The sequence below is a fragment of the Oryza brachyantha genome, chromosome 3 (genome assembly GCF_000231095.2).
Source record: "Oryza brachyantha chromosome 3, ObraRS2, whole genome shotgun sequence".
NCBI lineage: Eukaryota > Viridiplantae > Streptophyta > Magnoliopsida > Poales > Poaceae > Oryza > Oryza brachyantha.
The window spans coordinates 3346565-3369730 of record NC_023165.2 but is presented as its reverse complement, the minus strand read 5'-3'; the positions used below and the strand labels follow the sequence as shown (position 1 = coordinate 3369730).

The following is a 23166-nucleotide window of genomic DNA, read 5'->3' as shown; positions in this document are numbered from 1 at the left end:
TTTACTTAGTGATTTTTTCTAACATGGATTCCCTATATATGAGTCTGCTAGCTGCGTGACTCAGGCCGCGTTCGGCCGAGGGGTCTAAGTTAACTTATATATGACACGAAAAACATAGTAATACATTAATATATGATTAATTAATTATAAATTATTAAAAAAAATAAAATAGATTAATATGATTTTTTAAATAATTTTTCTATAGAAAATATTTATAAAAATATATCATTTAGCAGTTCGAAAAGCATACGAAAAAGTGACGGATAAGTTAACTTGGCGGCGAGAACGCGGCCTCATTTTTACTTTCAGTACAGATTACCGTAAAAACTACTACTCCGTACAAAATTATTTGCAAGAAGAACACGATCCATGGGCAAACAGATCAAAAGGCAGATTGGACGGTAGGAGAGGGATGGGCACGAGGGTGAGAGATTTGACGGGATGCACACGCTCTGTCTGCTGCGGCAACATGCGAGCCACTAATCATTACCGCGATCATTTTCAGGGATCATTTTTCTGCACATTTCTATCGCCGGTTGCCGCAGGCACAAATAGGAAGTCAGCATCAACAGAGTGGTGCAAACAGCAAGGGATTAGGGATTTGATTATTTGTTCCATTGGTGAGTCGGATCAATCAGTTCATATCTTGCTCGTGATCATCTCTCTTGGGCAGTAAGTTTCACATGCGAATTAATCCAGGAAACAAGGCCTCAATCCCGGTTAAACCGTACGACAACTCCCCCAGAAATGTGCTAATTTGGCAAGTCCATGACTTGGCATGGAAGCTATTACTGAACTTGTTCAGTGAGGTGGCATTTGCCTGATTTAGAGATTAAGGCTGCGTTCGTTTGGAGCAAAAGTGGGGTTAATTATCCGGCGGGAAACGTAGTAGTAATAGATTAGTATATGATTAATTAATTATTAATTATAAAAATTATAAAATAGATTAATATGATTTTTAAAGCAACTTTTTTATAAAAATTTTTATAAAACATACACCGTTTAGCAGTTCGAAAAGCGTGCGTGTAAAAAACGAGGGAATTTTTAGGAAGAGAGGGGGCGAACGCGACCTAATGTTGGGATCATTTTTGGCAGTCGATGCATAGGGGGTGATTGATTGACTTATTCAATTAATAAGCCAAACAACATATTTGTAAATAAAATTTAATAAAAAATTTATTTGTTCTTATCGATCTAAAATCCAAGACTGAAAATAAACTATGTTGAAAATCTCCAAAAATTACTTCACATTCAAGGTTGAAATTTTAAATTTCAGGTTATAAACATAGCCATAAACGAAAAGCCGAGACTGATGGAACTTAAATTATTCATGGGAACATTTTGGCAGCTAGAAATACAGAATTCACCGGAACGGTTGATCATAATCAAGTTGCTAGTCAATTATTTCGGCTACAGTGGAAGATCAGATGCATCTTTCTTCTCTGATTGTTCATTTCTGCCCGTTCTTTTGTGTTGTTCAATGTTTTGCCTTGGAACCATTATTCATTCATGTCTTTACTAGTAGTCTTAGCTCACCTTATCCGTGTTCCTCCGATAGATGCATGCCACCTTATATACTACCTTCGTTCAGAAATAAGGTTATTTTTTAGTTTTTTTGATATTGACTCTTCGTTTTATTTGAAATTTTTTACGATTAATATTTTTTTCTTACTAGATGATAAACCATAAATAGTACTTTATGCGTGACTAATTTTTTAAGTTTTTATATAAATTTTTTAAATAAGATGAATGGCCAAACGTTGGACACGGAAAAATGAAAAATAATATTATTATAGGACGGAGGTAGTATGTTTTTGGTGTGTTGCTTCACAATCAGGTAGCACCACTGTCCTTCCTATGTTTGTACCATTCGTACAATTATTTATTTTTGTACGGTTAATTGGCAGGTACATGGATTTTCAGTACTTCTAAGAGCTTAATTATGCAGCAAATGCAGGGAAAAAAATGTACTGCTTACATGAGTAAAAAGATGTGGTTATTGCTCGAGTAGATTGATGTGATCCATGCAATAACTTAAAATGCAATCAAAATCTCTTGCATTCTTTTGGGCCCCTCACTAAGCTAGCATGGTGTGATGTCGCAGCCATAGATCATGTGTATCCTTTAAAATTATGCACGAAATCTTACTTTTTATCCTGAGCTTTTTTATGAACTAATCTGGATAGTGGAAAGAAAAATGTGTGCTTCACTTCTGCAATATTTTTTTCTGCAAATTTCTTTCCCTTTTTCCCAGAACTTTATTAGTGAGGCGTCATCAGTCCAAAAGAAGAGAGTTAAAGCCTCTTGCGACGTTGTCAAGCGTAAGCATTTTCATTAGGATCGTTTTTTTCCCCCTCAAATTTCGATCATATCGTTCCATCAATCGATTCCAATACTTTTGGAGCATGGCTTGACACTAAAAAATGAAAATACTGGCACAAGTGTACTACCATTGCTGATATATTACTACTCCGTTTATGCTTTTCATGCTCTGTTTCTTTTCTCTCATCGAGGCAGAAGAGCGAATCTGATGTATAGATTTCTGCATGTGGAGTGTGTATACCTGTAATCTTCAGGAACTTTGCTCCTCTTTATTTTCAGAAAGCAAAATTGTCACTTGTCAGGAGAGCCAACCTGTGTGCTGCAAAGAATGACAAAATTGTAGTAGATGGGTCTCGGACAAAATCATTTCAGATGCATAAATCAAACGAAATACATTTTTGGACCACAAATCCTAATCAAGCCCGGACCCTCCCTCTCTCTCTCTGACGAAATGTACCTCATCAATAAGATGAAGACGCACTTAGAAATCGGTAAGTAGAAGCAGACACACGCAATGAATCACTTGGAGGGCCACCACACCACAGCATCACGAAGCTAGCTAACATTCCGATGAAGAAGAATCGTCTTGGCTGTTTCTTAGATTGCTACTTTGCTAGAAATCCATAGAGCAAAATGTCATCCGAATTGTTCATCTTGCCAACCTAATTGGCTCTTCAGATGATGCCACAGGACGTGGGATGAATGTGTCTAAATCACCTGATAATTGAGGGGCACAAATCGACATAAATCAAGCATGGGCACACGAAGACACAAAGCAGTAGATGCTGTGATCCCCAGACAGGGCAGTTGGGCTTTGGCAATGCCTGCATAGATCATAACTGATGCCAAGTTGATTAGGACTTAACTAAACCAACCTGTGGCCTAGATTGGCCTGCGGACCACTGAACCAGCAATATCTAGGCTGATAAGCATCAACAAAAGAAGAGAAATTCCAGCGCACATTGGCTTGCAATTCTGTACTGTAGCCATATTGTAAGGCTCTACTCTCTAGCTAGGGGGTGTTTGTTTCCCCAAGACTTTTTTTAAATCCCTGTCATATATGTTTAGACACTTGGACATTAATTAGAAGTATTAAATATATACTATTAATAAAACTCACTTCATACTCTCAACTATTTCGTGAGACGAATCTATTGAGCCTAATTAGTCCATAAATAACGAATGTGATGCTACAGTAAACATTTGCTAATCGTAGCTTAATTAGGCTTAAAAATTTGTCTAATAAAATAACTTTTATTTATGCAATTAGTTTTTGTTATCAGTCTATATTTAATACTCCTAAATAAAGTCCAAATATTCGATGTCACAAGGGTCTTTAAAAAAATCCCTGAATCCAAAAGGCCAGTAGTCTCTGTCAAAATGGCCACTGGTACCTCTAAGCTATATATGCAGGCTTGTCAAGCTATGAATATAGAGGGACAAAGATCTCCAAGGCTGTTGACAAAAGCAACTTGGGGTCCCTTGCACATGAAAGAAAAGGAAGGCAGAAATATTAGCCTTACCCGAGATAATAGTATGCTACTAATCATAGGCTATATCTCAAAAGTAGTTTAGGCTTCGATTCAGGAGTGCAATATTTTGTAGAATAGGAGTGCCTTAATTTTAAATAGGGAATTAAGCTTAGATGTACCTTATTCAATTCTTAAATGTATGCCTTTTTTTTTTGAGATGCAAGCTTGGTGTGCCATAGTTTTAGTACTAACAAAATCCAGCCACTTGATGGAGAGCATATAGGTGTTTAGGAGAACATATAGAACTCTTAATAAAGTTATTAACTAAAGGAGAGGTTTTACTTGCGCATTAGCAGTTGACCCTTACAGTTAGTTTCTCAACCATTGATTAAGCATAACTAATCAGTCCTATGATACTTTTCGGTAGCAATGTTAATTGATGGGAAAGGGCTGTTTGTTCGAAAGTGGAAGGCCGACATACTTGATTACTATTTTCCCTTTCCTTAATCCTCAATTATCAAATGGTATTGGAGCAACAAGCTTATATACTTCTGATAATTGCTAGTGTGGTTTGTATCGTGTGCGAGGTAGGTAGCATCTAGAGGGCACATAGAGCTACAAGCCTACGGACCTAGGATGCCAAAATATGATATTAATATTAATATAAACATTATGGAGTAACCTTTTCTTGGGCATACATTTTGCACCACCTACTCTCCCCCACAAGCTTTGCTTTCGCAAAATGAAATATAAAATCAACATGTTCATAATCCAACTGTCACATCAGTAGTTTCAAAACTAATTTCGCCCGGTCCTATTTTTCACTTATTTATGTTTGTATGTCTAAATTTAAATTTACAACCTTAAATTTAAAGTTTATTTTAGGGTGTTCTTTTACCAAAATTTATTTTTCAGCCATATATTTTAGATCGTTAAGATACACATATAACAGTTTTATTATAAATTGGTTTACAATATGCTAGACAATCACCCCCTATACATTTTAAAAGAAAATCTCGGGTGCATGTGCGTGTACAGCTTACATCTGTGCACGTACGTTGTGCATTTTCACGTCACGTATAGATCGCTAAGAGTGAGGCACATGCATTGGTTGACAATCACACGCACCGCCGCATTCTTGTCAAATATGGTAGCAGTGTATGGGCAATTTTCAATTAACATCATACCATGTACTCAGCACCAGACATATCAGCATGTGCTACCGGCTAGTATGTGGACTATAACATCTATAATAACTCTAAGCAAGTACTGGTAATTTTTTCATGAAACAGCATTAAAATATCCAGTAGAATATTTTAACTCAACACGGGGAACGTTGAAAATGCATTGGCTAGAACGTATGAAAGTAAGAAAAAGGTTTAGGGCTGGTTCATTGCGAAGGAAAACCACGGGAAATAACTATTACATTGGAATAAACACTATTCTTACATTCGTTTCACAGGATCGAAAGAAAAAAAAAATCATATGAATCTTGTACCAATCATCCAAAATATACTAATTACATAGGAATAAAAACATCCAGTCCATCCTCTTTTATTTAGCTATTTGAAAAAAAAAACTCCTATATTTCAATTCTTTGTTTTCTATGTATGTTCCTACTGTATTTCTATGGTTTGAAAATCTTATAAACCCAAAAGTCCCTTATACATAGCATCTTACTCCTCTATTATGAGCTCGCCTTCCTCGTCGTTAGTGGCTATAGCAGTGACTATAGAGGCCCTTACATATAGCATCCTTCTCTATCCACTGTGCTGCCAGTTTGCCACCATGCGGCCATCTTCTCGTCCTCCTTGCCGGCAACCTCTTCGAAGATTTCGTCTTCCTAGTTGCCGGTGGTGACAACGACCACATCCTTCTCCGTCTATCACACGCTCACGTTGCCATGGTGCAGCCATCCCATCGACCATAATCCTTTTTGCCAGCAGCCATAGATTCTTAGGGCATGAACAATGTATAAAGATCATATAGTCTATATAGATGAGATTCACCGCATGTGTTATTAGTTATACTAAACTCTACCATACCTATAGATAATAGAAAACGAAACGGATCCTAAATGTAAAAAGAATACGAGGATCCTAAATGGGCAACCCATCAGATATGGACTACTCATAGGGTCATATCAAAGTGGAGCCCATATATTGATGACTCAACTACAAACTATATAAAATCAGAGGATTTGGGCTTTATTATTTTACAAATAAAAAGATAAAAAAATAAAAGATTATATGGTTTTTTGTTTGATATTTAATGGTGTAAATAATAGAATTAATTATTACAATATTATAATTCTAGTTTAGACATACGAGATAATAAATTTCTATATAACTTTTTTGCAAAAAAATTCACCGTTAGCTGTGAGGAAAATATAAGCATAAAATCGAAGGGATAATCCGCACAATAATGGTACAACACAACCTTGCACCCCCATCCTTTTGCTTTGGGTTATGCTTATAACCCAAAATTTGGAATTTTTAAGGTTAAATTTGGAGTTGATTTTGATGTTTTTTACGAAATTTATGTTCTACCTTTAGCTTTTAGATCGTTATGAACACGCACATAAAAATTTTATTTAGAAATTATTTTTTATTTAATATACTGTTTAATTTTTTCTTTTTACAACTCTAAATATGCCTCCCCTTGGTTTCGCTAGGAGTAGTACACGTACAAGCATACATCCATACAAGCCACCAAATGTTAAGAACAAGGAGGTCAAAAGGTACGGTGGCAAAAGACCATCAGTTAGGTCCCACATGGTCCCATGGACGAGGACGATCAAAGGGAGGGAGGGAGGGACCGACGGCACGGGGGCCGGACACCGATCCCGTGGCGCCGGCCGATCAACCGTCGGCAAAAGAAAAAACAGCCAAGGCGTGACCTGACCACCCGACGGCGTGAGGCGGAAGTAGGCCTGCCAATGAATTTCGATCCAATCTAAATCCACTCTAATTCATCTCTTTGCCTTCTACTAAACCAACCCATACTAATTGTTTTTTATTAGAATCCAATCCAAATCAATTCAACTTTATTTTTAGACCAACCCGCATCAAACCATTTAGTTAAAAATGAATCCAACCCACTCTAGTAGAATGGATGCACCTCTTTGGTATGTATAAACTCGGACCTAAAATTTTAAAACTCGCGTTCACACTATAAAAATTTATCAAATTTGACTGAAATTTGGTGGGATGATTTATTATGTTTAAGAGCAACTTTGTGCAAATTTTGATCAATTTCTACATGTGGGTCCCACGTATGTCTATTCTCTTATCCATTAGCTACCCAATTAAATGATTCATTTGTCCTTCATGGGTTAAATCCATTTAAAACCTAAAATCACCTAACCAAACCCAGTCCATACCAATCCATCTTTCTCTATAACCCAACCAAATCCAATCTATTTGAAATAACAATTCATTTGCACCCAACCAAAGACAATTTAAATTAAAACCAACTCATTTAATCCATTTTCATGCAAACATTAGCAGGACTAGGCGGAAGCCGGCATCTCCCCTCCCTCCGCCTCCGCGCGCGAGCGGCAGGCAGCCTTTTTTCGCTTTGATCGAAAGCCGGGGCTGCGCGCACGCACGCACGCGCGAGTCGGGTTCTGGCTCGTGGTGGGGATCGGCCCCCCGATCGGATCGGATCCGGTTCGATTCGCCTGCCTTTTATTCTTCTTGGAAGGTGCGACGGGGCGAGGAGAAAAAGGAGGCGCGGGCGAGGCGAGCACCCCGCTGCCACAGCGCGCGCGTGCAGCGCCGCGCCAAAAATCCACCGCAATCCCCCGCGAACGCACACACACTTGACACTACCATCGCAGCATCCGCTGACACGTTCTTCTCTTGCTCGTGCTGCTGTGGTGGTCGCCACTAATACCGCCCAGCCGAAGTTTCTGACAATATTGGGCGACGTCAGAACAGCAGCTATAGTACTAGTATACTTCGTACGTGATAAACACAGCAACGCTGCATGCGGAGAGGGGCCCTGGATCACGATTTTTCTTTTGTTGGTGCATGCCATGTTCTTGCCGACACGTACGACGACGTGCCGATCCAACGATTCGGAAACATTGTGCGCCGTACGTACGTGTACTTGCACGTAGACGTAGCTCGCCCAAGTGTAAGAGAATGGGCAGCAAATGGCATTCGGCGGAAGATACGCTGCCTCATCGCCGGGAGCAGGGAGGGTGGCGCTGTGGCAGAGAGAAAGCCGGCTGGCTGGCAGCCTGGCACTGGCAGTAATGTGGGCAACTCAACGGGTGCTGCGTGAGATCTGCGGGGGATTTGGCTTTTCTTTGCCCTTCTTCCGCAGGATCGTGTTATTGATTGTGAGAGTATTCACGAGGGAGGAATGAATGTTTGAGCCTTCATTGATGGATGGAGAAGGCCGAAGATGGAGCGAGTAAACACCAGCGGTTCAGACCAGCCAGCTTGATGGCATAATTATTCGTGGATTAGAGGGTTTATATATTGCCCGCTCTGTTTAAAATATAAGAGTAGCTACAAGAGCATCACTAAATTCTGACTCTTCAAATATCAATTCAGATATTCATGTGAAAAGATTATATTTTTCAATTAATATATACTCTAGCAGACTCTTTAGCCTAGTTGGTAGTGACCACTGTCCAAATTTTAGAAACTCAACACCTCTAACATACTCTATATATTCACTCCCTATATATAATCTCTGCATTTCTTTAACTATCCCTATGGGACACCTGAATAGTCATTCGGCTCAATTGCCGGGAGATTGGTCAGATTTGGCTATTGAGGAGGCACGTTTAGCTATTCATATGTTATTTAAAGCCATATAAGTAATCTTTTGTAGATTATTTCATTAATATAATTGCTAGATTTTTGTATATAGAGTCATTTGATCATTCTCTTCTAAATGCTCTAAGCATCTCTACAGTTTAAATATTGTTCCATAATATATTCACAGTAATATCATATCAATCATTTTCCACTCAAAATCATTCATATTTTATCCCTACATACATTTACACTCATATGTTCCGTCATATTTTTTCCTTCTTAAATTTAATATCTGCTAAACAACATAAAAATACTTATATTTTAGAATAGAGTCAACACTTTATTGGTTTGGTCCCTCATCGTGTCCTGTCTCTTAATGGTTAATGCATTGATGATGTCTTGAAAATCTGCCATGCTACCTTGTGAAGATTGGCCATGGTGTATATTGTACTTTTTAAAAAACAGATTTTATCACTTTCGGCATTGGTACGAGTGATATTATAGGAGAGAGTGTTTGTGGCACATAGACTGAGACCACACTCTCTATCCGCAAAGTGATTTCAGGAGTGCTCTCAGTATTGCCCATTAGGTCATGACACTTATATTTTGATCCTTCCATTTTTAGTTTACATAGTAATTCAACAATTGCATCTAAACACCCAAGTATAATTTATGCACCCCTTCCCTCTCAGCCAATCCTACTCTCTCTTGTGCCCCCTACTCATACTCATAAGTGATGGTTATGTCTATCGAGGCGGTGGACTGGCGAGCTCGTTGCTAGAGGCACAAATCGAGGCGGTGGATTGGTGGAGCAGAGTGGGCTATTAAGGATGAGAGAAGAGCTCGGTGGGGCTGCTCATCGTCACCGTCATTGTCTTCCTCTTTCTAACCGGTCTTTCCGGTAGATCTCTCCTAGCCGCAGCCCTCCACCCTCCTGCTTTATCTGTGACTGTTCCTTCCCACTTCTCAATTCTTGGTGGATTCAGATTAGCTGCAGTTACTACCTTGTGATTGCAGCTTATGCAGTTGGTGCTATCAACCTTAGATGAAGATCGGACAAACAAAATGTGCTTACTGTTCAAAACAATGTAGCACATTTTACTATTGATAGAATTACTGTAGCAACGATTGTGTGCCGTTGATCATCAAAATGCACGGCTTCTTGCTCTTCCCTTCCGTCTTTCTTCAATTCTAGTGGATCTGTCATTGCAGCTCCGAGCTCCGCACACTAGAGCAGAGCACGACCTCCCAACACAGAAGAGAGCACACCTATGACCTCGCCAAGGGATGGCTGTCCAACATGGAAGGGACTCTCCGACGTGGACGCGAGACTACACGCCATATACTACAATGTGAATAACCTTACTTTACTGATGTATTCTACTAATGTGATAGCACTAATGTATTCCTACTAGTACTATACAAGCAAGCAGCCATTTGAAGATAACTGATTTGAACATCGAACCCGCCTCAATGGAGTAAATGGGCTCACAGCTCATGGCAGAAGATAGGCTGGCTCTGGGCTCGTGAGCTCTGCTTGTTTCTACCACCTGCATGAGCATGACCAGTGCTGCCTCTCCAGAAGCCCTGATCCTCCTGCTGTGTCGTGCCAGTTGAGGCTGCAGCGTCGTGGCCAGACCAGGGCACCTGCCCCGTCATTTATGGTTCTCACAGTTCGCAGGTTGCACTGCCCAGGATAGTACTCATTTATGGAGTGTAGTTACTGATGACATGCCCCAGAAATAACAGGAAGGAAGGCACTATACCTTCTTGTTTTTGGCTGCGTAGTAGCCTTGTGTGCAAGCTGAAAACAGATTAGAAGAACAAATACTGTATGAGTTCTACTACAGAACGAGTGAACAGCGTGCTGTCACTCTATCTCTCTCTCCATATGAACCATGGCAGCAGAACAAAGAAAATTTTAGAGCACGCAATAGAGGGCAGTATCTCTTCAGACGAAGAAAAAAAGGGGCAGTAGTTGGCTTTACGCCCGTAGTATATTACAATGCAAGTTGTATTTTCTTTTCGAATTTTATTCTTGCCATAGTAATGTTTGAATTACTTCGGCAGCCACGGCCAGGTGAAGGTAGTACAAGTCCATGCTACTGGGTAAACTGTTACTGTTGCTGATAAGGGTGGGCACATGCATCTCACGGACGAATAATACCTTCACGGATCACGCCTAGTAGCGCAATGCATCCAGGCTGGCTACTCAGAGCCGGATCTCTGGACATCTACCAACTGATAGAGATCTCCACGGCGTTGATATTGCAGAGGAAGAAATTGCCTGCAGAATATTTTGGTCATGATGTCAAAGCAAGAAGAAAACGCAGTGATATGGAAAGGCAAAATATTCACTCTGCTTACCTCCTCTGATCAATCAATGAATAATCAATTTCTGCCATTATTGTTCTCTCCTCATGCTCAGCAGTAGCAATCACCTCCCCAAACTAGCAATAAAATTCAGAAGTTTCGTGTGAGATGACCATACCTTTTGCTGGTGTGAACATTTTCAGATTAAACACATAAAATCAAGCGGCAAAAGGCCAAATTACAAGCATTTCTATATAGGGATAGGCAAAAGGCCACATTACATGGATATCAAAAATGAAACTTAGTTCATTTAGTTGAACTAAAACCGGCCAAAGATTACCCACAGGTCAATCTGTGCCCACCTCTATTTCTACAACAGTACAATAAATAATTCCTTGGGTTAGAGCTGAACTTTAAGTCTGGAGCATGGAGGTCAGGCAGGACTACAAGTTACAGAAGTTATTGCATCTTAAAATCTCATATCAACTTACAGGTCCAACAAGAGTGGAATGCCCCCAAGCAATATAACCTGCATTGGTGTCTCGAGCTGGTGCACAGGTTGCCACAAACAGCTGGTAACAAAATGGTCGGTTACTATTTGAAACCACTAGATTGGCAACATGAATAATGAGCTTCTGTAAAACAATAAGATCCAACACAGCAGCGTGCCAAATACCTGGTTGTCTGCAGCCCTGGGAAGGAGATGATACTATTATAAGTACAGATGCGAAAATAGGAATGAAGAAAGATGAAACAACTAAGAAAGTTACTACTCATGCTTGTTGTTACAGAGAAAAACGGCTAAGAGCTTGAGTCATACATTTGAGTTTATTTTAGAAGTTCATGACCAATCCAATGCACATTTTCTTATTTTGTATCTTAAGTTCATATTTATTCGTTACATTCCATAATATTTTAGGTGCAAATGATTTAGAAATGCAATACCTTGCCCTTTGCAGCAACTCCCAGTGCAATGGCCCTGTAGTCATGTTAAATGCACCGGGATAGCACAACAAATGAGCACCTGCAATGAACAGAGGAGGTTTAGTATATTTTGTCAGTTGCATCATTTTTCACATGAACAGAACCAGTAGGCTCTTTGTTTCATGCATTCTCGGATGCCAATTGTAACTACGAAAGCATAACATAATCAATTATATTGTAGAAGTTTTAGAGACCTGGCTATGTATCCGTTACACCATACAATAGTTCAGTAGTTGCCATGATACTAATACAGTGAAATGCTATACATCTTGCAGGTACAAAACCATTTTTTTTTTAAAAAAAAGAGATGACAACACTAACAAAATAATAACAGATAAATGAATCCCTCATGGAAACTGTACAGAAAAGGAACGGGAATTTTTGACCTCTTGCAGCATACAACATTGCCAACTCCTGGAAACGAATGTCATAACAAATACCTATACCAATCCGGCCTACATCTGAAAACAATGAACAATGTATAAGAGCATAAACGAAATAATAGTAGTGTAAAGTGTACTGAGAAAACAAAACAAATATAACTGGCTAATTACAAGTAACATGACAATAAAAGTTTAAACAATAGCATTTCAAAGGCATGAGAAATATGTGTAACAAAATATGCTTCACTACATCAACAGGTGAACAATCAGAAGCAAAAGCTTAAACAGCACATCAGAAAGAGATTCTTAAAACCAAGCAGCACTGGAAGACAACATTTAAAGCTACAACTTTAAATCGACTAAGATGATCCAAACCGAAATTTGCAGATACACGGAGGCACCCTGGCACCCTATGGTTCAGGAACCATCTTAATCCTAGTATGCTTCATTGCTCAGACTAATAAAACAAACCTGTGTCTACAACAGTAAGATCCAGCCCAGCTGTAAGAGTCTTCGATTCCTTGAATGTAATCTTTCCAGGAATGTCAATGTCGAAAAGATGGATCTGCATTCATGTAATGTCATTATTATAGCATGCACACTATGCAGAGCAAGAGAAACAGGATGCCACAAATAGAGCAGAATGAAGTAAATCAGAATGTGACAAATAAGATGAAGTGATCAATCTGCATATATTTTAAAAGCACCATGTTATAATGATCGGAAGAGCGTCATATTAACACCTGGGTTTTGCATGATCGAGATAATCATGATTAGGTATGCAAGTTGGTTTCATTATTTGGTCCAATTCAAAAAATGGATTTGTTTTCTTACAGTCGAATAGCACTATCTTCTCTAACTGAACTCATACACTTGAATCTGGCCTAAACATATGAAATGGTAACGATTTTGATTTTGACGTTAAAATAACACTTTCTATCTATGCTTTAATTATATGTAAATGATAATGAAGTAGTAGCTCACAAGAATCAGGACACAACAATAGTAAGAAATATTTGTACATCATGGATAAACCATATCAATTGCTCTATATGAATATATGAAAATGGAGTTCTATCAGTACCTTCCTATGTTTGCCCTTAAGCTTGCCATCTGAACCAAAGACACAGCATGTATTGTACAATTTGTTACCAGAACGTTCTGATATGGATCCACCAACAAGAGTAATTTGCAAGCTGCGAGCAACCTCTGACATCATTGAAAATGAAGGAGCTGCGTCACCACCGGCTTCGATGTCTTCAGCATATTCTGGAAAGCTGTCATTTGAATATGGACCGTTCCATATCTCCTAAGAGAATAAAGACAAGAACTACAACAGATGAAAGCCAATCAAAGAGCATAAGTGCAGTTAACATTTCTAAACATGACCTTGCTAAGTCATAAAAGATGGACTAAATTATCGACTCAAATCACATATTTGAACAAGTGTATACATGTTGAATCATGTAATACAGGTATCATAAAAATATATTATGTTCAAGAGTGAAATTTTTCAGAAAAAAAAAGTGATAACAAAATGTTATACTATATGTATGCACACTACAATTTACGCTGTACTTGCTCTGACAATGTGTTTGGTTCTAGTTTTATGATTCAGTTTCAAGGACTTTGCGATCAGCTTATGGTGCATTTATCTTGGAAACTTATAGTCCACCCATAAGGGCAAGACCAAATTGTCCAAGCTAGGAGATACCTGATCAGGCAACAGCAAAAAATATTCCATCTGGTGAAATCATGTGCGAACGCAATCCAGGAGGCACTGCTACAGTTCTAACATGTGAAGTGAGATTTGCTCGATAGAGTCAAACATGGACGTCAGAACGTGGAAGCAATATCCCGATCGCCTCAGGTCCTAATTGTGTCTTCTGCCACTGTGCATAACAGTGCTAGTGCTAGTCACGGTCCAATGTACGTAACCACCCTAAGATCGTGTGGTCCTACGCGAACCCTAGCAAGACTATAACTCCATCACTCTCAATGATCCACACTTCTCCGCAGCCAAAGCTAAATTGGACGAGCAGATACAACAAAAGTTCGTTATGAGCAATTGAGCAGAGCACTCACCGGGAGAAGCACGAGCTTGGCGCCGTCCGCCGCAGCAGCCTCGATGGCCTCGCGCGCTCGCGCGATGTTGCGAGCCTTGTCCGCCGTGACCGAGAGCTGGCACAACGCCACCTTGAACTGCAGCCCACAGAACAAACCCCAACTCAGATCGTCAAAACACCCTACGATCCAGCCTCAGAATCACGGGAGTCCCACTCGGACCGAGGGAAAAGCGCGCGCGACCTTGGAGAGCGGCGGCGGCGGGGGCTGGACGGCGGGAGGCGAGCGCGCGGCCTCCGGGCGGAAGGAGGCGGCCGTGGCCATCGCGGCGAACCGAACGCGGCGGAGCGAGGCAAAGGGGAGCCGGGTCGGGCTGGAGCTCTGGAGACGGGAGCAGGTGAGGAGTGAGAAGGCTGCGGCTGCGGCTGTGGCTCTCATTGGAGGAAGCTCGCCGAGGAAGGCGGCGTGGATGAAAGCATGGAGGATTGACGGCGACCGGGAGTGACGGGTGGTTGGGGACGAAGGAGTCTTGGGCTTCAGGAGGGCCCACTGTCAGTGAATGGGCCGGATGGGGTTGTGCATGGGCCTGTGCTGAAGACTGGGACTTGGATGGGCCGGTGGATCATGGTTTCTGGGCTGCATGCTTGATATGGGCTGATCAGTGCAAAAAGAAAGCGGGCCCAGGTATACTGGGCTATTTATTGCAAACATTTTTGGCAGCCATAAAATCTTGGCATTGCCACCCATGGATGAATGAATCCACATGCTTTCCAAGCTATATGGTTTTTTTTTGCAAAGCTTGTATATATGAATTTGGTAAATAATATTCTCATTTCATTTTTTTTAATTTTTTGATATTTCATTCTTTCATTTGTATACTTGAATACCACGTAGTTTTCACAAATCATTCAGCTATCGAGCCGTTCGGCACAAAAGAACGCCCTGTGGCGAGGCTTTCAAGCAAGCACTGATCTCTATTGTTTCAGACAGTGCTCATGTTCATGTGGTAACACGCGACCTGCCTTTTGTTTTGACATCATGTTGATGTATCACGTTTTTGAAAAACGTATTCAGCGAATGATCTCTCACGCCAGACGTCAGAGTCACAGCGGAAGTTTTGGTTCATTTCACACACCAAAAGCAGGGAAATTTTCACATGAAGCAAACACCACTGTTATTTACCTCAAGTCAACTTCCGTGTGGACAAGGCACACATAGTTGTTCAGCAATCTCAAGCACTTGAACCGTGCAATTACGACGTGTTTAGTTGAGGAGTAACCCCCAGAAATGACTTGATCACGGATTCACGGGTCTTAGCGTGACAGCGTCTGACTTGTGACGAGCTCAGGACGGTACGTCATGCGACGCGAACAAAGCAAGATGATTAATTACTCGGTTAGTTGGATCGGATGGCCCGATATCCGTCAAGCCAAACACGCGTAGTTAACTAGTGATGGCCAAACATCATGACCAGTACGAAAGCACAAAAAGTGCACCGTGAAATATCACTCCTATTTTCTCATTTACTTAGTACCAGTCAAAATTTGAATTTTTACCAATAAATTTAAAGTTGATATTTGAGGTTTTTTCATATAATCTTATTATTCAGTACTGTTTTTAGATCGCTGAAAATACGTATGTAAAATTTTTATTCATAATTTATTTATTTATTTACAAATATACCTTTTGATATCATAAAAAAACTAAACAATCACTCCTATAATCCTATAATTTAAAGGTGATATGAATGTGTGATAGCGTTTGGGGCTATTGACACGATCAGCACGGAGCCTAGCCTGTAATAATGCCGGGGCAGCGATACGCGTCAATCCGGTTTGCTCCCCGTACGTCGTTGCTCTTGCCCTTGGCTCCAAGACGATGGCACCCGAGTAACGAAGGTTCAACATCACGTCCAAGCTGGATACCAATGCTGATTGCTGACTTGATCTCCGTCATGTTTTTGCCTCCTCCTATACGCACTTTGGTTCGTTTTTTACCTTTTTAGACCACCCCTCTTGTCAAACCATCAGATAGTTCCCTGATGCCGCCTGCATGCTCAACTGTCTGACAGTCTGAGGAACCTTTTAAAGTCATCTGAACATTTCTTTCATGGTGCAACACCTTGTTTATAAAGCCCTGTTTAGTTTTAAAAACTTTTTCTAAAAACATCACATCGAATTTTTAGATGTCTAAATGATGTATTAAAATATATATGAACATTAAAACTAATTACACAGTCATGGAGAAAATCGTGAGACGAACCTTTTGAGCCTAATTAGGATGTGATTAGCCATAAGTACTACAGTAACCAATATATGCTAATGATGGATTAATTAGACTCAAAAGATTCGTCTCACGGTTTCCAGGCGGAATCTGAAATTTGTTTTGTAATTAGACTACGTTTAATAATTCAAATACGTGTCCAAAAATCTGATGTGATGTTTTTTTAAAATTTTTTGCAATCTAAACAAGACCTAATGCAACTTCGATCTGTCCTGGGACCTGGGAGTTGTTAGAGAGAAAAAAGTGATTCTTTGGTTTTTTTTTTGGAAAAAATCCTAACTTTATATTTTATAAATAAAAAAGTAGTTATGAATGAAACTTTTATATATGTGTTCTTAGCATTCTTAGCAATTTAAAAGTCAATGCTAGAATATAAATTAAGATAAAAACCTCCTATAAATCAACTTCAAATTTAACGTTGAAACTTTAAAATTTAGCTTATATTTATATGAAAAATAGAAAGATGGGGGTGAAAGCATCAACTATATACCTGTGTGCCAACTATCCAAAGAAAAATAATTGAACGTAAGTTATTTTCATATTGGCTGTCTGTGTAGTCTGGACACTTTGATGTGATACTAAGACCGGCTTGAGCAAGTGGTTTGGATGACCATTTAGAATTATGCAGCCTCAAGATCGCTTCTTTCACAATACATGTGTCCTTGAATGGACCCCACACTATAACTTTTAAACTTCTCTCCTCTCCCCTCCCTCGTCCACTACACCCTCTCTCTGTCCACTCTTTTACCTCCAGATCCAGGCCACGGAGTCGGCGGCGGCCGATGGAGGCGGCTAGAAGAGCTTGGGGCGGCGGAGACCAGGCAACGCTTCCCCCAACGCGCACTGCGTTCTCTGACGAGGCTGCTCATCCACTGCATAAGAGCAGGTACAATAAGGTGACTCAGCGGGCTACAAAACTATGCCACATCATCTTATTCCTATGTGGAGGAGAGAGAGAAGAGGAGAGAGAAGACATCCACCGACTAATTTGTAGCTGGGCAATAGGAATTTTTTTTGCCGCAGTCGCCCGCTTGTAGTCGGCTGCGGTGATTAAAAAAGGTAATTGCAGGGCCCACGCAACCACACCGGATCGACGCTATCCTTTCCAGCCTTCCCCTCCCGATCCCCTCCCCTCCCGATCCCCTTCGGCCTTCGGCCTTCCTCTTAAACGCCACCACCAATGCCGCAACGAGCTCCTGCGCTTCTCTCTGCGTCTAGCACGGCTCCCGCTCTTCTTCTCTCCCGCATGGCTCCCGCGCTTCTCCTCTTCCTCCCGCGCTCGCGAAATTGCATACCTATATGACAGATCTCAAATCTCTCCATATTTTCTCCCTCATCCGCCGGCCGTCGAATCAATGGCCACCTCGACCACAGCAACACTACACACCCATCTTGTATAATCCCCCCTCCGCACACGCGAGAGAGATCTGCCTAAATCCCTAGTTCCCCACCTCCAGCTCCAACAACATGTCCATCCGCTCGAAGAGGAAGGTGGCGCCGCCTCCTCAGGCCATTGCGAGCTCTACAGATCCTCTCGTAGTTCCTACGCCACAAGTAGCGCCGTATCCATATGGTCTCTGGTTTCCACCGCCGCCAACACCTTGGCTTGCTTCTCCACAATCACACGCCATGTCTGGCTCTCCTGCTTTCCCTCCTCCCACGGCCGGCAAGATTGATGTGCACAGTGACCTTGAAGAATGGTACCTTTGTCAATTGTTTTTCTTAGTTGTGAACTAGCCATGTTGATTACTCCTTTTAGTGCTATATATAAAAAAGGACATGTAGTGATTTACTTATTTAAGTGATGTTTCAGTGAAAAAAGTTAGAAAGCATGCACTGAATTCTATTTAGGCTAATAAGATTTGATATCCATTTTTGTCTAAAATCTGAAACAATTTGATTGTGGTTATTGCACTGAAATTTCACAGATATTGTTTGCATTTGTGATCACAGGCTATAAGTTTCGGTGGGATAACAAAAAAAACATGAAACAATTTGATCCCATTTCTTGCATATAAACAAATGCAATCCCATAAGTCCAAATTTAAGCACACAATGTTCAGAACAATTCTAATACCAGTTTGTTCATTACTTAGACTGAATTATTGTTGCTAGAGTTACAGGCATAATGTAATACATAGTTGATATATATATATAATAGATGTATGAATTTAGCCTAACCAATCAAGGTTCATCACCATATTTGAAAAATAAAGTTGCCTGTATACACAAAGGGTGTATCAGTATAGGTGCAGAATTGTCAAATTAAGCTTTCAGGCATGTTAGTGCACAGTCTAGGTGCAGCACTGTAAAATTAAGCTTCCTATTAATTGACTGCTGGTTGTTGTATCATCCTTTCTTTCACCCGTCATTTTTTACATGCATTTTGGACCATGTTTTTATTAAAAGACTATTGCAATATTAATTTATATGGCTTTATAAAAAAAATTGAACATATGTAAATACTGTGGCAGTTTTATTTGTTAGTTAGTCTTGCCCAAGCTATGGAACACTTATAGCCTCCACCATTGAGCATGGCTGTGTGAGCACCAAATTAACTTGAATAGGTCCCAAACAAAATATTATAGTTGTCTTTTGAGTTAAAAAACAACTATAATACAGTGAACTTTCGCTATACCTTGTACATAGCAATGTAGTACAAGCATATTTGTTATCCCTCTATGCTGGATGAGTGCATGTTTTTTTAACAGTGTATAGAACACCATTTACAAAATGACTTGCCATTGTATTGTCAAAATATTATATTATTCAGACACAACTTGATCAACATTTGCATCTTCATGTGTTCTATACAGGGGGGTTGAATCTCGTCCGCCCGGCGGTTTCGTTAATTTTATCAATACCCCATCAAACAATGTACATCATGTAGCCGAGGGGAGTCTATCACAACCCATCAATGTTGACAATGGAGATGTTTCTAGGACTGAGAAACGCTTGTCTTGGATGAAGGATGAAGACGTGAGATTGGTAAGTGGCTTATGTCAGCTATTTATTTGTTAGTGGCATACATGCCACTTGCATTACTAGAAGCAATAAATTTCTTTTTTCTAAAACTGTAGATCAGTGCTTGGTTGAACAACTCAAATGATCCTATAGAATCAAATTTCAAGAAGAACGATAAATATTGGGGTGATGTTGCTGCAGCTTACAATAGCACTACACCAATAAACCGAGCTAGACTAGTGAAGCATATTAAGGACCATTTTGGTAAAATTAGGAAGAAGGTCGGGAATTTTTGTTGCTCTTGGAAGGAGGCTAATTCATTATATGCTAGTGGGGAGTCTACTGAAGATCTGATGAATAAGGCACACAAGATATATGAGAATGACTTCAAGGATGGTCCATTCTTGTTTATGCACTGTTGGAATGAACTAAAAAAACAACCAAAGTGGCATGCATATTTAGAGCAGCTTGACATGTCAAACAAAAGGAAGGCAGATTACAATGATGTTATCCCCCTTGATGATGAAGAAGATATCCCACGACCAATGGGATCAAAGGCAGCTAAGGCACAACGTAGTGGCAAAGGAAAGAGCAAGATCGAAGTTTATACAGCTGAGCTAGAAGATGACATCCGTAAATTTATGGATGCACATGCAGCAGCCAAGGAAGGGCAGAGTGAAGTGTTGGAGACCCAAAAACGTGTTTCTAGTGACAACCTTGCAACTAAGAAGCTTGGTCGCCAAACAGCTATGATTGAAACTTATCGAGACTTGATGAACAAAGACACAACTAAGATGCCTGACGATGTGAGGTCTGAGTTTGTACAGATGCTGAAATGCATGAGAGAAGAGATATTCAACAAAAAGCAGTGAGGTATGAATCTCTTTTCCAAAATGTAGTGAGATGAAATTAATTTGATGTCTTCAAAAAGCATGTAATCAGCCTAAAAATCCATGGAACTTAGTCCATATTAACAAGCTGACTGCATATTAATTGTTGCTACTCTGAAAATCATGTAATCAGTCCAAAATTCTGCACTTGTTCTAAATTATAATGCAGTGAACTCCAATATTCATTGCTAGCTGTCTCTTATGCTGAAATCAGCATACACTAGTTGTTTGCATTTAAACGTGACCTTTGTCCAGATAACCAAACTGACTGCATATTAATTGCTGCCACTCTGAAAATCATGTAATCAGTCCAAAATTATGTACTTGTTCTGAACTATACTGTAGTCAACTCCAATATTTATTGCTAGTTGTCTCTTATGCTGAAATTAGCATGCAGAGTACTACAACCTGGCAACCTCCATCTATATATTGACTCTCCCATTCTAGAACTCTCAAACCATTTCATCCTTTTTTTTAAGAACCACCATGTCAGATTCCTCCTCAAACTCATCCTCCTACTCAAACGACCTGGATCCATCCAAATTTCTTGACAAGTACATTTCTGATCAAAATGTCCTAGACTCATTTGCTACCCGAATTGTAGAGAAGATTAAGGCCAAGTTTGTAGCTGGGTTACTCAACCGCCAAAGTGGAACAAGGAAGACCATTGCAAGGGATCATGAAGAAGGTCACCGACGTCTAGTGGCTGATTACTTTGCAAATCAACCACTCTACCCTGAGAGAATGTTTCGCACACGATTTCGCATGCGAAAGCATCTCATTTTACGTATTGTGGAAGCCTTAGGTCAGTGGTCTCCATACTTTACTCAAAGAGAAGATTGTTCTGGTCGCACAGGACTTTCTCCACTTCAGAAGTGCACAGCAGCAATCCGTATGTTAGCATATGGCACTCTTGCTGATGCTTTAGATGAATACTTGCTAATTGGGAAAAGCACTTCTTTAGAGTGTTTGGACACTTTTGCACGAGGGGTAGTTGAGGTCTTCGGTGGGCAATACTTGCGACGACCCACAAGTGAGGATATCGATCATATACTGCAAGTTAATGAGTCTCGTGGCTTTCCGGGTATGTTAGGAAGTATTGATTGCATGCATTGGAGGTGGGAGAGTTGTCCGAGAGCTTGGAGGGGCCAATTCACTCGTGGTGACTACAAAGTCCCAACAATTATCCTTGAAGCGGTTGCGTCATATGATCTTTGGATTTGGCATGCTTTCTTTGGTGTCGCTGGTTCTAACAACGACATAAATGTGTTAAATCAGTCCCCCTTATTCCTTGAACAAGTAAGAGGGGAGGCTCCTCGTGTTCATTTTTCTGTTAATGGGAATGAGTACACCAATGGCTACTACCTTGCTGATGGTATATACCCTGAATGGGCCAGCTTCATGAAGACGATATCACTTCCACAACTAGAGAAGCATAAATTGTTCGCTGAACGTCAAAAAGGGGCAAGGAAAGATGTGGAGCGGGCTTTTGGGGTATTGCAAGCCCGTTTCAACATTGTATGCCGTCCAGCGAAGAAGTGGAAACGGAAGAGTGTTGGAAAAATAATGCTAGCTTGTGTGATTCTCCATAATATGATTGTTGAAGACGAGAGAGAGGATGTGATATGTGACATTGACCTTAATAGAATCTCTAGGACATCAATAGTTTTGCCTCCTAAAGTAACTAGTGGTGATAACCCATGTTTTTCTGATGTGCTACATAGGAGATTTGCTATTCGTGCTCGTTCAATCCATACTCAGCTGAAAAAAGATTTAATTGAGCATATTTGGAATCGGTTTGGAAATAGACAGTAAACATAAACATGGTAGGGAATAAGCATGTGGTTTTTCCTTCTTTTTTTAATCATATATAGATTTGTCAATTAACCCTTGTCTAATGCATTTCAGGAACATGTTCTGCTGTGGAATTCATGGTGTTGCACTTCTTACAGGTAACTTGTATGAACTAAATTTACTCCTAGTCTAGACTATTTGCCACCATAGTTAAGTGATTCTCTCTTCTTATTTAGGAGGCAGTAGCATATCATTCTCTTAATGCTCTTACATGTGGAACTCATACTGAATGAACTTGTTTATGTATTTAGATATACTATCACATAATGGTCATGGGTCTCTCAATTAATTATCTCTGTACTATTTCTTTGAAAGAACTCGCACTGCAGTAACTTGTTTATATTTATATCTCCTTCATCACCATTAGTATAAACTTGCATTGAAGTCACACTCAATTAATATCTCCTTCATCACATTTATCCTATCCTGTACTACGGAAAAAGAATACAGTAGTTACTTATTTTATTGTGGTTGCATGGAAAAGATGATTAATAGTTTCTCATTTATTAAGCACACGATGAACGTGTCGTATGATATATCTGTCTTTTTTTTTCAGCAAGATGATGATATTTCAGGCAATGGTCGTATGATGCAATGGTTCAATCATGGGTCGTACGTACACGAATGATGAAGAAATCGTTATCTCATCTATTGAAAATCATATTTATGTATTTTGCTTAATGTCACATTGTTTGTGTGACTTTTGGATTTGTGAACCATTAAGTACGTTTTGCTTTATCCTCTATTACCTTGTCGGTTATTTAATCTTGCACTACTATGTCCTTCTGTTTAGACCTGAGATGACATTATGCATTAATTTACTTGGTTGCTATTGTATTTCAATTATCTGTGGTGCCTTGTA

General features: G+C 40.0%; 2 protein-coding genes across 3 annotated transcripts; one reads left to right on the top strand and one right to left on the bottom strand.

Moving 5' to 3' along the window:
- Nucleotides 1-10488: 10488 nt before the first annotated feature.
- On the bottom strand, nt 10489-14795 carry LOC102701713 (omega-amidase, chloroplastic). The gene is made up of 10 exons (XM_006651027.3): nt 14557-14795; nt 14335-14451; nt 13334-13558; nt 12721-12814; nt 12253-12327; nt 11828-11906; nt 11559-11574; nt 11374-11454; nt 10937-11019; nt 10489-10856 (listed from the first exon to the last, which is right to left on the bottom strand). The coding sequence occupies exons 1-10, from the start codon at nt 14749-14751 to the stop codon at nt 10778-10780; spliced, it is 1044 nt and encodes a 347-aa protein (XP_006651090.3). The 5' UTR covers nt 14752-14795; the 3' UTR covers nt 10489-10777.
- Nucleotides 14796-17845: 3050 nt separating this feature from the next.
- On the top strand, nt 17846-23166 carry LOC102701433 (glutathione S-transferase T3-like). 2 transcript variants are annotated; one of them, XR_001549821.2, is made up of 6 exons: nt 17846-18296; nt 19413-19584; nt 19677-20433; nt 22175-22276; nt 22359-22402; nt 22861-23166. XR_001549821.2 is itself a non-coding variant. In XM_015835050.2 (5 exons), the coding sequence occupies exons 1-3, from the start codon at nt 18064-18066 to the stop codon at nt 20430-20432; spliced, it is 1161 nt and encodes a 386-aa protein (XP_015690536.1). In that variant the 5' UTR covers nt 17846-18063; the 3' UTR covers nt 20433; nt 22359-22402; nt 22861-23080. The 2 variants fall into 2 exon arrangements, 1 of the variants encoding a protein (XP_015690536.1); XM_015835050.2 differs by lacking the exon at nt 22175-22276 and having other exon boundaries at nt 22861-23080.

Excerpts from the sequence above, each read along its gene's own strand:
- LOC102701713 (XM_006651027.3), bottom strand. The coding sequence starts at position 14,751 with ATGAGAGCCACAGCCGCAGCCGCAGCCTTCTCACTCCTCACCTGCTCC. Across the intron at positions 14,452-14,556 it reads CGCCGCCGCCGCTCTCCAAG|TTCAAGGTGGCGTTGTGCCA; the intron begins GTCGCGCGCGCT and ends TGTGGGCTGCAG. Across the intron at positions 13,559-14,334 it reads CCAAGCTCGTGCTTCTCCCG|GAGATATGGAACGGTCCATA; the intron begins GTGAGTGCTCTG and ends TTATTCTCTTAG.
- LOC102701433 (XM_015835050.2), top strand. The coding sequence starts at position 18,064 with ATGTCCATCCGCTCGAAGAGGAAGGTGGCGCCGCCTCCTCAGGCCATT. Across the intron at positions 18,297-19,412 it reads CACAGTGACCTTGAAGAATG|GGGGGTTGAATCTCGTCCGC; the intron begins GTACCTTTGTCA and ends TGTTCTATACAG. Across the intron at positions 19,585-19,676 it reads AGGATGAAGACGTGAGATTG|ATCAGTGCTTGGTTGAACAA; the intron begins GTAAGTGGCTTA and ends CTAAAACTGTAG.